At 36.1% G+C, this 17,410-nt stretch overlaps 1 protein-coding gene across 2 annotated transcripts in view; it reads right to left on the reverse strand.

The window, feature by feature from the left end:
- LOC150103851 (carnitine O-acetyltransferase-like) overlaps positions 1 to 17,410 on the reverse strand; it is a 323,106-nt gene that overhangs the window by 68,313 nt on the left and 237,383 nt on the right. For both annotated transcript variants that reach the window (XR_016548716.1, XM_090397151.1), the window contains exon 12: positions 51 to 249. Coding sequence is in view for 1 of the 2 variants with exons in the window: in XM_090397151.1 (XP_090253277.1) it covers positions 51 to 249 (199 nt within the window). In the remaining variant the exon portion in view is untranslated. The remainder of the gene's footprint in view (positions 1 to 50; positions 250 to 17,410) is intronic.

Consider the following 17,410-nt stretch of genomic DNA (forward strand, 5'->3'; position numbering starts at 1 on the left):
CATAAGAATTATAGTGAATCTTTTTTTCATGATTATGGTTAATATGTTACCTGCACAGTATAATCTTTGTGGGCATCTACTGCTGTCCTTAAAGCAGCTGCTTTAACATGAGGAGGAGTAGAAGGGTCCATCATATGTTGACAGAAGTCTAATGCTTCAACTGAAGCTGACCGGATAGTCTCTGTTCTACCATGTAAGAACTTTCGAGTTGAAGCTGACTCGTAAGTTGCCCCAATTTTACCATGAAGCCTGAAAATCAACATTGATCCATAAAAAGAATCGGTGAGAGTGTCTATAATTTTATTCACTTAAATAAACAATACTGAAAATGTTATAAATCATAATCATTAATGATACTCTGGAATAACAATCATCAAGAAAGCAAAACGTTTAAACACAGTAAATAACTTTAATGAAAGCACCACAAATATTTGTTGAAATTACCAGATCATCAGTGTGTAGAACAAACAAGCAATTCAAAGAAACAAAAATATAAGGTAAATAACAATAATCGGTTAATTATGTCAATAGTTAACTGATTGTTAATTATTCTGTGTTTTTGTTTGTTCACATTGATGATGTTCCAATAATTTCAATATGAAAAATTTGTACTATTTTCATTAGAGCTATTAGATTTAATGAAACAGTACAAATACTGTTTTAGAGATTGGAGTCATTTTTTGGTAATACTGAAATATTGAAAATGAGAAGCACAAGAAGAGCAAACATGAAAACTGGGTCATCACTGAAATAACTGCATCAGAATATATTATTAACAGAACTGCTGCAATTATTCCAGGTCAGCAAAAGATTGATTAGTAAATATTTACTAAAAATGTTACAAGAAAATTAAAGCAATAAAGCTTTAAGATTAGAGGCATGAACAGATGGCATCAATGGCAATATCATATTAACACGTTCGCTGCCAACTACAAGTATACTCGTAGTTCGTATATGAGCTTCACAAGCCAACTACGAGTATGCTCGTATGTCGATTTTCCGACCTCCTATGCCAAACACGAGTTATCCCTTTGTATAATTACCTTAATTTGGACCCTTGGACTCTGAATAAAGCGGAGAGCATGTGTGGGGGGGCTTGGTAGAAGAGAAATAATTTCAACTAAAATATAGTATATTGTGTATGTGTCTCAGATGCCAACTACGAGTATACTCATTCATATATGAGCTTCACAAGCCAACTATGAGTATACTCGTATGTCGATTACCAACCTCGTATGCCAAGGGCGAGTTAATCCGTAGTATAACACGTAATTTGTAAATCAATTTTAAACTAGTAAAATCAATGAAAATAAAAACCAATCAATGAAATAAAAAAGCACTCAGTAAAATAAAAAAAAAACAATTTATTCAAATTAAGAATGGTACATTTTAAAACAATTTTCCACGCACAATGATGGTTTTTCCTGGCAAACAGGACCATAATAACGTGTTTCGCGTCTACGTTTGTTTCTTGTACAGACACGGCATGGCTTTGTCAGGTGATTCTTTTTTTCTGTTGGTGGTAAAATTTCCAAATAATGAAAATCCCAATTCCTCCTGATATTCTCTGATGCTGTAAGTTCATCTATCCCAACAAAAATTGAGATAAATTGATCTCTAAATTTTAATGCAGACATTGCATTTCCAGTAATCATGTTATAAAATTTATGCGCATTTTGAATGTATACCTCAAAAATGCGTATTGCCAATTTCTTTGGCCATCTAATTGTCTTTCGTAAGGTGGAATAGTATGAAAGCATTTGATCAGAAAGATTGGTGCCTGACATACCCAAATTATAATCCCTAACGATATTAGGTTTTAACTGAAATTTACCATTCCGATTTTGCGCTTTAACCATTTCAAATTTGTGCATATTTGAAATGGAAAGGATTTCCCTCTTATCCTTCCATTTGCTGACTACAACAGGACCTCTTCTTTGCCAGACAAATTCCCCTTTCTTTGTTTCTTTTGAATAATATCTGGTGGATTGTTTTTCCTATTATTTCTCAGCGTTCCACACACATACGTTTTTCTGTTGGTAAGCGATTCTGTTAGAGCTACAGAATTATAAAAATTGTCCATATGCAATACATAACTCCTGTCTAAATATTCTTCCATCAAGTGGAATACAACATCATATGCGTGACCCATTTTCGCTAAAGACGATTCAGATTTTCCTGTATAAATTTTTATTTTTATCACCAATCCATTTGCTTTGCACAGTTCATAGAATTTCATGCCATATTTATATTTTTTGTTTTTTATGTATTGCCGAAATGCCAGTCTACCGCGCCACAACACCATTGACTCATCAATACATAAGTTTCTGTCTGGTGTGTAGCAATTTCACATTACACTATTAAAATGATCTAGGACTGGTCTTAATTTGTGCAATTTATCATTAGCTGCTTGGGAATTATCTGCGAAATGCAAATGATGCAATAAAATTTGAAATCGATTTCGGCTCATTTTAGAGCGCCAAAATGGCAAATTGTAAAGTTGATTTGTACTCCAATAATGCTCAATAGACGGTAAATTACAAGGACCCATATGAAGTAAAAGTCCAAGAAATAATTTCATTTCAGGTATGTCTGTTGCTTTCCAGTTAGAAATTCTTCGACTTTTTTTGAACTGTGCTCGTCTTTCCTCAATATTTTGTAAAGCATATAAATTGGTTTGTTCTACTAAAATTGGGAGAAAATCTTCAGAAAAGAAAAGTTCAACTAACCTTTTGATACTGAAATTTCCAGTGTCAATTTTAAAACCTGCAGTTTCAACAAAGTCAAATTGTGGGGACTCTTCTGAATTTTCCCAATAAGTTGATGTATTTGGCTGGTTGCTAACTTCATCTTCAAAAGTTTCTTCATCATCGGAGTCGCCGCTAGAGTCGTCTGTAGGATCATCTTCGGAATTGGAACCAAATATTTCATGAAATTCATCATCGCTCATATTAGCATAAGCTTCTACTTCTATATCAGTAAGTTTTCTTTTACTGGTCATGGCGAAATTGAAGGTTCTTAGAGACTAGAAACTAAACTAGACGCAATAAACACTGGCGTCAGCACATGTAACATATAGATGGAAGTGATTACTCGTAGTTGGCATATGAAACAAAATTCGATCTGATAAGCTGGCTATGAGATTACTCGTAGTGACCTTGAAGATGGGAGTGATACGAGATTACTCGTAGTTGGCGTATGAAACAAAATTCTGTCTGATAAGCCGGCTACGAGATTACTCGTAGTGACCTTGAAGATGCAAAAAGCGCTTGGCGTGCGGGAACAAACTATGACTGAGTAGCGTGGCAGCGAATGTGTTAAAATCGAGAATATTAGGAAAGAACTTGACATTGTCAGCATCCAGGAATGCGTTAGCAGAGCTAATCTCAGATGGTATGGTCACTTAAACAGAATGGCGAGAAAAGATTAGCAAAACAACTGTTCTCTGCCAGGTTGGTAGGAAAACGACCCAGAGGAAGACCAAGATATAGGTGGATTGATACAGTTAAAAGTGCCTTAGAAGATAGAAATATAAGATCTGATGATGGTGAAGCCTTAACAGTTAATAGATTGATTTGCAGGAAAATTGTAGATAGGAAGTTAGTAATGATGTAAATTTTTCATGTAGTACTATGTTTGATTTTTTAACGATACTTGTGACATAACGATTAGAAATATATACACGTTAGCACAAGAATAATGTTTAATTTGCCAAATATTTCAGTCTGAATATTACAGACCATCTTCAGTGGCTACATAAGAATAGTTTTAAAAAGGTTTTTCTAATACTTAGCTATATGACATCACGAGGCTCATTCTATGTGTGAATGTTCAATTGTTCGTATTCAACTTTGTTTTTTAAAACTATTCCTATGTAGCCACTGAAGATGGTCTGTAATATTCAGACCGAAATATTTGCAAATTAAACATTATTCTTGTGCTAATGTATATATATTTCTAATGTATTACTATCATATCCTGTACGCTCCTTGAGGGTACATGGCAAGAATTTGATGATGATGATACTATAATGATATCCTATACACTCCCTGAGGGTACATGTCAGCAATTTGATGATGATGTATACATAATTTCCTATCGTTATCAGAGTTATCCACCCATTCACAAGTCCTACATTCATTACGTAACTGTTTTTTTTTCTTTTTACCTTATGAATAATACACATTTTGAACCTTCTAGTATTTTGATGGCATTCATAGGAAGCAGTCCACTTCTTATAATAGAGAGATTCATTTTATTCAGGAAAAGATGAATCGTTACTCACTATGTCTGCTGTTTTCGAAGACTGGAAATGAAAATGTTCCTATATAATGAAAAACATTCTATCCTCAAAACACACTATACTGCAGAAGCAAGAAAAACTTAGTTTTATTGTATCACTAAATACAGTATAGACACATCTTTGTGCTATATTTAGCAACAATTAGTGCATAGGTTTCTGTGGTTAAGCAATTCTGTTTCAAGTTTTCGGTATTGAGACCATATTATAATATAAATAAGGAGTTTATTACAAATAAGCAATTACAATCCAACAAATTTCATACGTCATAAGACTTACATCATCAGGGATATTAGTACATTAAACGTTTTAAGCAACAAAAGCCTATTAACAATAAATTACACATATTAGATGTTTTTGATAACTTCACAACTGTTAAATATACCATATTTTTTGCCTTATAAGACATGCTTTTTTCTGCCTAAAATTTATCTGAAAATTAGGATGCGTCCTATAAGCTGAATGCGTCGTATAAACGTGCATCTTATGGTGCATCATCACTTTTCAATAATGTGTAATCAGTCTGAATAGTTGTACAGTGAATAATGATCATGCATTTAAACTAGTAATCAATACATTATTATATTTAAATTTTTTTTTATAATGCATGGATTCTACAAAGCACAGACATAGCTACACAACTGCGTGTTTAAGCATAGTGTGAGTGAGTACACACAAAAGAATGGTAATAGGGCAGCAAAGTGCACTTTGGGCCTCTGCTTACAGAAAAAAAATGGTACGAACTTGGGAGAAAACAAGAGCAACAATTAATAGAAGCAAATTCTAAAAAACACAATCTCTGCAGAAAACCAGCAAATTGGCCAGAAATTGAAAATGAATTAAAAACTTGAATAATGGATCAATTTTGGTCACGAAAAAACCTACTATACTGTTGTTTTGTCGTGCTGTGTGGACAAAACAAAATTGCTATCTTTTTTAATTTTTAAAAGAAAAACAATGGCCAAAGAAAAACTTTCCAAAGGCATTTACATTAATATTCATTCAAAAGGATAGATGATGAGGAAAGAATGAAGTTATGGATAAAGAAAGTGTGGTTGGGACTTCCTGGTGGATAATACATGTATTTAAATTTAAAATTTTAAAAAATAATATTTACATGAAATATTTGATGCATAATTCATGTGTCTTATACCAGAAAGAATAGTTTTTTCCAAAAATTCGACATGAAAAACGTTATGTGTCCAATACAATGCTGCATCTTATAAGGCGAAAAATACAGTAATTGATAAATCAGAACACAAATGAAAAATTCATTACTGTATGTCTGTTGGAACATTCCTAGTTGTTGCTATCATGTTCTGTGGTATCACATGTGCTATATCCTAGGTCCGTGGCAGTTAAATTTCTGATGAAAGCAGACCACATCTCCACATCACTTCATGAAAAAACCAGGCATCTATGAGATTCGTTGCTCTTGTGGCATTTGTTAAGTAGGCTAGACAGGAAGGTCAGGAGAGATCTGCATGTCTGAACACATAAAAGATGTCGAAAAAAGAAGAGCATAAATCAGGCCTGTCATTTCACACACCCACTACTGGCTATCAAGTACTCTGACAACAAACAAAATTGTGATATTGATAATAACTGTTTTACAAGAAAATTTAAAGAAGTTTCACAAATGCTTAGGATCCATACACAATGTAATAAAAATCAAGGCTTAATTTACATTAAGTTGGAATAATGCTGGATAAAAGGGTAGCCGATATTGGCAGAGATCTGAAAGAGTGATTGCTTTGAAAATAAAGGCCAAACCTAGAAGTATCCTTAGAATTCAAGTATACTTGCCTACAACAGATCATACAGATGAAGTCAAAGAGATCTATCAACAAATAGAGGAATGTTTACATTTGCAAAATAACAGAGATATACTGATAGTAATGGGAGATATGAATGCAAAGATAGGGAAAGGAAGAGAGAATGGTTTGGTGGGCCCTTGGGGTTTTGGGAGAAAGAAATGAAAGGGGAGACAGACTGGTGGAGTTTTGTAGAAGATACAAATTGATAGTGACTAACACCTGGGTTCAACAACACAAGAGAAGACTGTATACTTGGAGAGCACCTGGACAGAGAGGTGAAGAAATGAGAAATCAGATTGATTACATTCTAATTAACTCAAGATATACAAATGTAATAAAAAATGCAAAAACTTATCCGGGAGCAGACTGCAATAGTGACCATAATCTGCTCACAGTTAAAGTAAAAATCACATTAAAACAAATAAATAAAGAAATTGCAACTAGAAAAATAAGAATTGATGGACTAAAAATAAAATATATCAGAGAGAAATATCAAGCTGAACTAGAAAATAAGATCAGCAATATTGATATTGATAGACCTCTAGAAGTAATCTGGACTGATCGAAGAGAGAAAATCAATGAATGTGCTAAACGTCTTCTGGGTGAGGAGAGGAAGGAAGCCTGAATTACTGAGGAAGTGATAGAAAGAAATGGACGAAAGAAGAAAATGGAAGAATAAGAACAACAACGAAGCCCAAGTCAGATATAAAGAGATCAATAAACAAGTAAAAATTCTGGCTAAAAAGGCAAAGGAAGACTGGCTCAATCAGGTCTGCAAAGAAATAGAGAAAAATGATACAGCAAAGGATATGAGAAAGGTCTATGAAGGCTTGAACTTGATTTCAGGGAAGAAGAGAAGGACAAAAAAGTGGTGCTTTGAAGGATGAAAGAGGAAAGATTTTGTTGGAAAAAAATGATAAGAGTGAAGACGTATGTAACAGGACTTTATGGAGATGAAGATAATTTGGAATGTGATCAGATAGAAAATGATGATACCCCAGAAATTAAGGGATGGGAAACCGAAGCAGCCATTAAAAGAATAAAGGATAGGAAAGTTGTGGGAGTGGATGATATTCAAGGAAAGCTGCTGAAAGAATTGGGAAAGGAAAGAATAAAACTTCTATCCATCATCTTTAATAGAAGTCTGGAGGAGGATAGAATACCTAAAGACTTCGGAAGATCTATTTTTATTCCTATTCCCAAGACTACAGGAATGATGGATTGCAATAAGCATAGAACTATCAGCTTGATTAGTTACGTTGCAAAAGTCCTAATCAACATAATATATAGAACTGGTATTAATTAAAGCAAACTTTAATGAATTTTTTTTTTTTTTTTTTTGTCATGTTGTACCATCATTTTTTATTTTGGAACAAATCTGAAAACAAACCCCAAATCAACATCACCAGAGTTAAAGATCGGTACTATCAACGTAAGAAGCCTGAATGGCAAAGAAATGGAGCTAGCCGAGGAATTAGATAAGTACCAGATCGACATAATAGGGGTGACTGAAACAAAAAAGACCAAAACTGGTGAGATCTTTCTGAGCAATAAATACAAAATGTTATATTCAGGCAATGACAATCAAGGAAAAGAAGGAGTAGCCATAGTATTCAACACAAAATACGAGGCTAATCTTCTTGAATGGCAGTCAGTCTCAAGTAGAGTCATGTGGGCAAATATGAGAATGGGGAACTGGACAATGAGACTTATTTGTGAATATGGTCCCACAGAAGGTTCTACTAAGGTAGAAGTGGAGGAATTTTTTGACGCTTTAGAAAAAGCAACTGACACAATGAAAAAGGAAAAGATGGTCCTTGTTGGGGATCTAAATAGCAGAGTAGGAAATGATTGTGAGACATACAAAAATATTTTGGGAAAATTTGGAGGAAAGAGCAAAGCTAATAATAATGGCAAATATCTGTTAGATTTCTGCTCAGGACATGGACTGGTTATTACTAACACCATGTTCCAACATAAAAATGTGCACAAATTCACATGGAGAGAAGAGGCGAGGAATAAGAAAAGTCTCATTGACTATGTTATTGTTAATAGTGATGTTTTCTACCTGGTGCAGGACACCAGAGTGTACAGAGGATTTTAAATTGGAAGCGATCACTATTTAGTCTTGAGCAGGATAAAATTGAATTTCATATTGAAAAGAATAACATGTAAGAAAGTTTTAAAGCGAATAAAAGTTGAGCAGCTCTCAGATGTGAACTGTAGACTAAAATACAGAAAGATTATTGAAAAGAAAATGAAAGAGTTTGAGAACAGGAATCAAACCTTGGAGATTCAGTGGCAAACTCTGAAGAAAACATTGATTGATTCTGCCAGAGAGGCATGTGGTGAGGTTGTGTGCAAGGAAAAAAAATCAGAACTCCCTGGTGGACACAGGAAATTTAAAAAGGCAGTGAAGGAAAAGAAGAAAGCATATCAAAAGTTCCTGGCAAATAAGTCAGCTTTTACTCTTACAGAATACAGAGACAAATGTAAGAAAGCTAAACAGTGTGTAAAACTAGCTAAACAAAAGTCATGGGAGGACTTTTGCAAGAATATTATTATTATTATTATTATTATATTGTTCCGGGAAACTCCAAGGAGTCGACAGACTCATCGAGGGAGGCCCTAACATCATGTCAAGAACAACTATTCAACATTCACACAGTATCTATCATACCCTGCCTTGAACTCATTCACGGTCGTAGCACCCACAACAGACTCTGGAAGCTTATTCCACTCATTTACCACTCTCCAAGTAAAGAACCTAGCTCTAACACCCTTGTCAACCATGCTCTTGCCCAGCTTCCATGCATGGCCCCTAGTCCTCCCACCACCAGTCATATTTTCAAAAATATCTTCTGGATCAATCTTATAAAAACCCTTCAGTAATTTGAATGTCTCAATCATATCACCCCTCCTTCGCCTATCGTCCAATTTCTGCAACCCACAAATCTTCAACCTATTCTCATAAGGTTCATTCCACAGACGACCTGCTATCATCTTGGTCACTCGTCTCTGGACCCTCTCCACTTCCTCCCCATCACGAAGAAACCCTGGTGCCCATAGCTGGGCACAGAAGTCCAGATGGGGTCTTATCAAGGCTCGATACAGAGGAACAACAACTTGTTCGTCTCTGCATGTTAAAGTATTTTTCAGAAGCCAAGTGATTTGGTGAGCTGTTTTAGTTACTTTTGCAATGTGCCCCCTAAACTTCAACTCCCTATCCACCAACACTCCCAAATCCCTGGCCTCATCAATCTCCTGGAGAACTGTTCCACCTATGCAATATACTGCTGCTATTCTTTCACCCCAAAGTGCATAACCTTACACTTTGCCACATTAAATTGACATCCATTTTTCCTAGCCCAGTCCTCCAAACTATCCAAATCATCCTGTAAAATTTTGACATCTTGTGCACTCACAATTGCTCTACCCAACTTTGCATCATCAGCAAACAAGTGAACACTTCCTCTCAGATCCTTTCCAATATGATTGATGAACAAATTGAAAAGCAGTGGTCCAAGAACAGAGCCCTGTGGCACTCCACTAGTCACAAGACGTCTTTTAGACTCCACTCCTGAATAAACCACTCTTTGATATCTCTCCTTCAACCACCCTCTTATCCATCTCACCAACCCTATATCTATACCCATCTGCTCCAGTTTACTGATTAGGGTTCCATGTGGTATCCTATCAAAGGCCTTGGCAAGGTCCAGTAGTATCACTGTAAACCCATTACCCCTATCCAGTTCAGCCATCACTGTGTTATAAAACGTGAGCAAGTTACTGAGGCATGATCTACCCTTCACAAAACCATGTTGTCCCCCATACAATATCCCATTTTCATCTATCCAATCCTGTATTCTTTTCTTGACTAATTTCTCTAAGACCTTGACAATGATTCCTGATATGCTAATCGGTCGGTAATTTACAACAGAATATAGAAAATAAATATCACGAAGGTGGGAAAATATTCTGGAGGTTGTTGAAGAAGCTTAGGAATGGAGGAAAGAGTGCTGTAAAAGGAGTTAGAGATGATAAAGGTGACATGAAAATGGGAGAAAAAGATATCCTTGAAGTATGGAGTAAATACTTTGAAAAACTGCTAAATGAAACAAGCAGTGATGACAGCACAGTGATAAAAAACACTGACCAGGCATGCAGTCAGGAATACATATCCATACTTGAAGTAGAAAAAGCCATCAATGGCTTGAAATGTGGAAAGGCAGCAGGAGTAGATGATATTCGACCAGAAATGCTGAAGTATGGTGGTATGAAAGTCTTACAGTGGCTGCACTGCATAATTCAGAAAGCCTGAACAGAGGGACGAATTCCCGATGATTGGAGTAGAGCTCTCATAGTACCCATATATAAAAAGGGAAATAAAACTGAATGTGAGAATTACAGAGGTATTTCCCTACTGAGTGTTCCTGGCAAGATCTATGCAAGTATACTTGAGAAACGGTTGAGAAGAATTGTGGAAGAAAAACTTGGTGAAGAACAAGCTGGATTCAGGCCAAATAGAGGCTGTCAGGATCAGATCTTCACTTTACGACAAATAGTCGAGAAAGCATGGGAATATAACAAAGATCTGTATTTAAGTTTTGTCGATTTGGAAAAGGCATATGACAAGGTGCCAAGAGAGAAGCTATTCAATACGCTACAGCTATATGGTGTCAATGGGGCATTATATCAAGCAATACTTAGTCTTTATTTGAGTTGTAAGTCAGCAGTTAGAATTGAAGGAAGTACAGGAAGATGGTTTAATGTTAAATCTGGTGTGAGACAAGGATGTACATTATCCCCTCTGTTATTCATTATCTATATGGATCACATTATGAAGGAAAGTGGTATTAAACCTGATATCAAAATTGGAGATGTTAATGTCAGCTCTTTGCTTTATGCAGATGATGTTATACTTCTAAATAAATCCACTACAAGTCTACAAGATTCTCTGACTAAATTGAATAGCTGTTGTAATAGATATGGTATGAAGGTCAGCAATAAAAAGACAAAGACAATGAAAATAGGCAGAATCATTGAAAATGTCAACTGTGTTGTGAATTGAGAACCTGTGGAACAAGTAAAACATTTCAGCTACTTAGGCACGATTTTTACTGAAGATGGTAAATTAAATATAGAAATAGACAACAGAATCAGCAAAGCTGGTATGGTGGGAAGTCAATTGAATAAATTCATATGGAATAAGAGAGAAATTAGTCGGAACACTAAATTAGCTGTATACCAGTGTTCAAACCAGTTTTAACTTATGGATCTGAGAGCTGGGTCAGAAGTAAAACACTTGACCAAAGACTAGAGACTGCAGATATGAGAGTCCTGAGAAAGATTAGAGGCGTGAACAGATGGCATCAATGGCAATATCATATTAAAAATGAGGATATTAGGAAAGAACTTGACATTGATAGCATCCAGGAATGTGTTAGCAGAGCTAATCTCAGATGGTATGGTCACTTAAAAAGAATGGGAGAGGAAAGATTAGCAAAACAAGTGTTCTCTGCCAGGTTGGCAGGAAAACGACCCAGAGGAAGATCAAGATATAGGTGGATTGATACGGTACAAAGTGCCTTAGAGGATAGAAATATAAGATCTGATAATGTTGGAGTCTTGACAAGTAACAGACTGATTTGGAGGAAAATTGTAGATAGGAAGTTAGTAATGATGTAATTTTTTCATGTAGTAATGTCATATCCTGTAAACCCCTTGAGGGTACATGGTAGGAATTTGATGATGATGAACTTTAATGAATACCTACCTTCAATATTTCGGCAACGTCACGTTGCCATCTTCAGGAACATACAAATATGGTATGTGCACACAGGCACTAACAAAAGCAAATGAGGAAGAAGGCAAGAAACTAATATTGTTCCTAAAGTCCTAATGGTGCCCCCCCCCTAGCTGGCTAATTGGGTTGTCTTGGCTGTTGAGCTGAAGTTCTCATAATGTAGGCTTCCCAAATTTGGGGTAGTTTCATGCACCCAAATTTGTTGAGGTTTGAAACGCTTTTTAGAGCTGCTGATGATTCCATGAATAATCTTTCATACTTGAACTTGCTGTGGTGTATTGTTTTAGTTGTCTTCCAAGAAATTCTATGGCAGGTATCTAAGGCATGGTCTGCCAGCCCAGAGTGGCTGTACTGGTGAAACCGGAAGTTCAAGTACGAAAGATTTCATTAAAGTTTTCTTTAATTAATATCCATTATATATGTTGTTAATTCCTTAAGCTAATTACCAGTTATGTATGATCAACATATAAGCCTTGCTACAAGAATTATAATATATAGAAGAATGGAACAGATGATAGAGAGAGAATTAAATGAAGCACAGTTTGGTGGCAGGAGAAACAGGGGAATCAGGGAAGCTATTACAACACTACGGATATTGGAAGAAAGAACGATCGAGTGCAATAAAGATTTATATCTATGCTTTGTAGATTACGAAAAAGCTTTTGATAATGTTAATCACTCTGTTTTTTTTTTTTTTTGATATTTTGCATAAAATAGGAATAGATGAAAAAATTATCAGACTGTTGTTCAGAATATATATATAAAACTCAAGAAGCCAGTTAGATTTGAAGGAAAGGATACTGAATGGATCCCCCATAAGAAATGGTGTGGGATATCCCCACTCCTTTTTAATGTCTATACTGAATGGATGATGAGGGAGGCCTTGAGAGATCTGAAGGATGGAATAAAGATAAATGGACATCTGATAAATAATATAAAATATGCAGATGAAATTGTACTTATGAGCGAAACAGAGAAATGTTTGCAAAGAATTTTGAATAGACTGAACAGGGTTGAAAATGAGAGATATAAAATGAAAATAAACATTCAGAAGACAAAAGTGATGAAGATTTCGAGGAAAAGAAATGATGGGATGGAAATCACTTTGAATGGACAAAGAATAGAGAATGTAAAATGTTTTGAATACCTTGGGAGTTGGATAACAGATGACAATAGATCTAATTATGAAATTAAGAACAGAATTAAAAAAGCAAAAGCAACATTTTTCCAAATATACCACATATTAGGAGACAGAAATCTGAGCAAACAGTTAAAAGTAAGAATCCTCAAGACAATGATCTGGAACATGAGGATGTATGGATGTGAGTCCTGAATAATCAATAAGGAGATGAGTGACCAACTGAATGCATTCAAAATTTGGTGCTTGAGAAAAATGGATCGTATCAGCTGGACTGAAAGAGTGAGCAATGAAGAGGTTCTAAAAACAATCTCTCCACCAGCAGAGATCTTTGAAAACGACATCTTGGAAAAGGAGGTGAGCAAGGCTATAAAACATCTCAAGAACAACAAGAGTCCTGGAAATAACAACATAATAGGCGAGATGCTAAAATATGGGGTGTGGGATTTGGCAAAATCAGTTGCAGAAGAAATACATAAGCTATGTAATGAAATATGGAGATCAGGGTATGCTCCCGAAGAGTGGAAAAAATCGGTCTTGGTTGTTTTTCATAAGAAAAGCAGTGCTTTAGAATGCACTAATTACAGAACTATTGCATTAATGAGTCATCTTGGCAAAGTTCTGATAAAAATACTAACAGAACGCCTGAAGGGTCATATGGAGACATCTTCCTAATGAGCAAGCAGGATTTTGGCAAGATCGAAGTACAGTGCAATAAATACTCGCACTAAGACTAACAGCAGAGAAAGCTCGAAGAAAGAACAAAAAGATATACTGCAGTTTTGTGGACTACCAAAAAGCATTTGATAATATTGACCAAAATATAACATGGACTGTCTTGGAATCCTATGGTGTGGACAATAAATTGATCCGCCTGCTGAAAGATATAAACAGCCAAGCACAAGCAAAAATCAGAATAGCAGGTGAGACTGGTTTGCCACTAGTCAAGGCACAAGACAAGGGGACCCGATATCACCAATCATCTTCATCACACATCTGGGAAGAACACTAGATAAGATTAAAGAAGAAGGTGGAGGCATTTCGATAAATGGCATGAGAATAAACTACCTCTGCTTTGCAGATGACATCGTCCTGATTGAAGAAGACGCAGCAAGGCTGGAACAGACATTGCAAACACTATACACAGAAGGAAAACGATATGGACTAAATGTCAACTTTGAAAAAACTAAAACAATGATATTCGGACAACGGGAGTTACTGAACAGAGTTACCATAGACAGATTTCAATTGGAAAATGTGGAACACTTTACATATCTTGGATGCCGCATGACTTGGACCCCAAAAAAGAGATAAAAATTAGAATAGCCAGAGCAACACAATTTTAAAAGCCATGGATAAAATATGGAAGAGCCAAGCTATAAAGATGCAAACTAAACTGCACATTGCAGAAACCTGTATCTTCAGTAGCATGCTCTATGGATGCGAGGCCTGGGTACTCTTGAGAGAATCTGAAAGGAGGATATTGGCATTTGAGAGGAAGTGCTATAGAAAGATTTTGAGAATAAGCTGGATACAGAAAGTGAACAATGAGGAAATCTACAGACGAATACAACCAAAAGAAAACCTGATCCAGAAAATAATCAAAAGATAATTACGTCTATTTGGCCATATATGTAGAATGAATGATGAGAGAAAATTAAAAAGTTGCTGTTTGGAATGATTGAAGGAAAGAACAAAAGAGGAAGACCAAACAGAGAATGGGGCAATGACATCATCAAATGGTGTGGAAACTCTATACACAAACTGAGTCATCTTGCACAAAATATTTATTTATTTATTTATTTAGCGTATGGCTCACACATGAAAAGTTACATTACATTAATCCTTAATATATATGGACATAGTAATACATATGTACAATAAGAAGAAATAATACAGTCATAAAAGAGACACTCAAGAATAGGCTACAACTGAATGTCTAGGTTGATTATCCAGTCGACTGCACTTGGTGTAGCATGGATGAAGTCTGACAGGTTTCCACTGTATGCACGTAGGACACATTCTGCTATAATATGATTAATTGTCTGGCTGGGTGATCCACAGTCGCACCTGGGTGAGGCAATCATGTCCCATTTGTAAAGGTGTTCTGCACATCTGCCATGGTTGGTGCGGATTCAGTTAAGGGCAGACCAAGTTTTCCGAGGTAGGTCAAAACCTGAAGTTATCTGTGTTGGGTCCACTAATTCATGGAAGATCCCTGTTGAAGTGTTACACCAGGACTCTTTTCACTTCTCCTTCATGTTGAAGCTTGTCTCTGCAAGATTTTTTGCTGTTAAGATTGGAGGGTGCCTTGACTTTAGCCTGTTTATTTCTAGGGGTGGGATGTCTTCATGGATTGGAAGAAGATGGCATCAGTCACCTAAGGGCATTGGACCCATGGTTGTTGATGATGATCCAAAGAAGAAAAGTAGCATTTGCAGGACATTTGATGAGGGAGTGCTTCTGGAGAGCTTCCCAGAATAGTATTGCAGGGGATGGTGGAGGGAAGGAGAGGAAGATCCCGGCTGCAATGGAAAGACGACATCAAAGACTGGATGGGCAAGCTTACAGAAGCAAGAGACAGAGAGGCATGGAAGCAGACTATTCATCAGCTGCAACCCTCTTAGAAGAGGAGGCCACAGGATTAGATTAGATTCTGGTTTATCAAGTTTATGTAAAACTTTCATGAACCACTACCCCTGATGATGTAAGTCTTATGATGTACGAAACTTGTCGGATTTTAATTGCTTATTTTTAATAAATTCCTTATTTATATTATAATGTGGTCTCCATACTAAAAACTTCCCACAGAACAATTAATGTAATTAGAGAAAACTGGAATGATACTTCATAATGAAACATGTTCCCTCCCCTCAACCAAGACACTATAAGGCATGCAAGCAAACCATTGTAGCACCAAACATGGTATCTAAATGTTTGTCCTAATATTCTCTTACAAATTTTCATTGCAGAAAATATGTAATAATGCCTGATTATAATGCAGGTCATCACTGGGTGCAACAAGTAAATGATTTTTGTAAAACAAATTTTCTAAAGCAAATAAAGATGTATTTGGATATATATGTAAAACTTGAAATCAGTTCAAATTACATTTAAGATTTTCAATATTAAGACAGTTCACAAATGCTAATTTTACAAATAAAATTCTATTACCAAAAAAAGTTACAACTAACACGGCATATAAATTTGAGAAAAGGGACCTGTCCTAAGTGGATGAGTTCTTTTCACATATGGTAAAGCGAGTTTTCTCAGGCAAGATATACATGCAAGGACACTGCTCAGCATGTATGCATTATTCTCACAGACAAGCTCATACGTTGGTTATGCATTACTAAATCACTTAAGAAATTGACAACGTACATAAGAATATAAATTAAATTGCACTTTAATAAATATTTCTGATATTTCGGCAACGTCACGTTGCCATCTTCAAAAGGAACTTACAAAAAAGGCACGTGCAAGTAAACACTACAACACAGTAAATGAGAATGAAGTGATGAAGCTATTGTTCTTCTAAAAGTTCTGATGGTGCCCCCTAGCGGGCTATGCATGTGTTCTTGGCCATTGGGCTGAAGGTCTGCTGATGTAAGTCTCCCAAATTTGGAGCAGTCTCATGCAACCAAATTTGTTGAGGTTTGGAGAGTTTCTTAGGGTTGAGGCTGATTCCATGAATAGTCTTTCGAATTTGAACTTGCTACAGTGTGTTACTGTAGCTTTCTTCCACCGTATTCTGTGGCGTGTATCCAGAGCATGGTCTGCAAGACCAGAGTGGCTGTACTTGTGAAACTAGATGTAGTCCTTATGTTCCGAAATTCTGATATTCGCTGTCCTGCCTGTTTGGCCAAAGTAAGACAGTTTACAGCTGCAAGGGACCTGGTATACATCAGGTAGGTCTAGGGGAAGTGGTTGGTCTTTAGTGGAGCTGATAAGAGATGCCAATTTTCTGTATGGTCTGTAACAGGAGGTCAAGTCATTTTTTTAAGATTTTGGTAATTTTTTCCGAGGTGCCTCGGATGTAGGGAATGGTGATGGATTTAGAGTAATCCTTGTTGTGAAGGGGGGGGGGGTTGTGGTTTGTTGTTTTTAATATTTTTTGGATTTTTTTTTGGGGGGGGAGCAGCCATTGGCTGAGAAAGTATAGAGGATGTGATTTAGTTCAGTGTTTAAGGCCTTGTCGCTTGAACAGATTAGTTTAGCCCTATTGTATAATGTTTTCACCACTCCATATTGAAGCCTGAAGCACTCAACGTGCTTTCACGTAGGCACAACTTCGCCATTGCTCCCAGAAAAATACCTAGCGAGGATATTATGATCCAGATCGAAAGCAG

This window comes from Typopeltis vanoorti, chromosome 8, assembly GCF_054136105.1.
Source record: "Typopeltis vanoorti isolate ZY-2024b chromosome 8, IOZ_Tvanoo_1.0, whole genome shotgun sequence".
Lineage (NCBI taxonomy): Eukaryota > Metazoa > Arthropoda > Arachnida > Uropygi > Thelyphonidae > Typopeltis > Typopeltis vanoorti.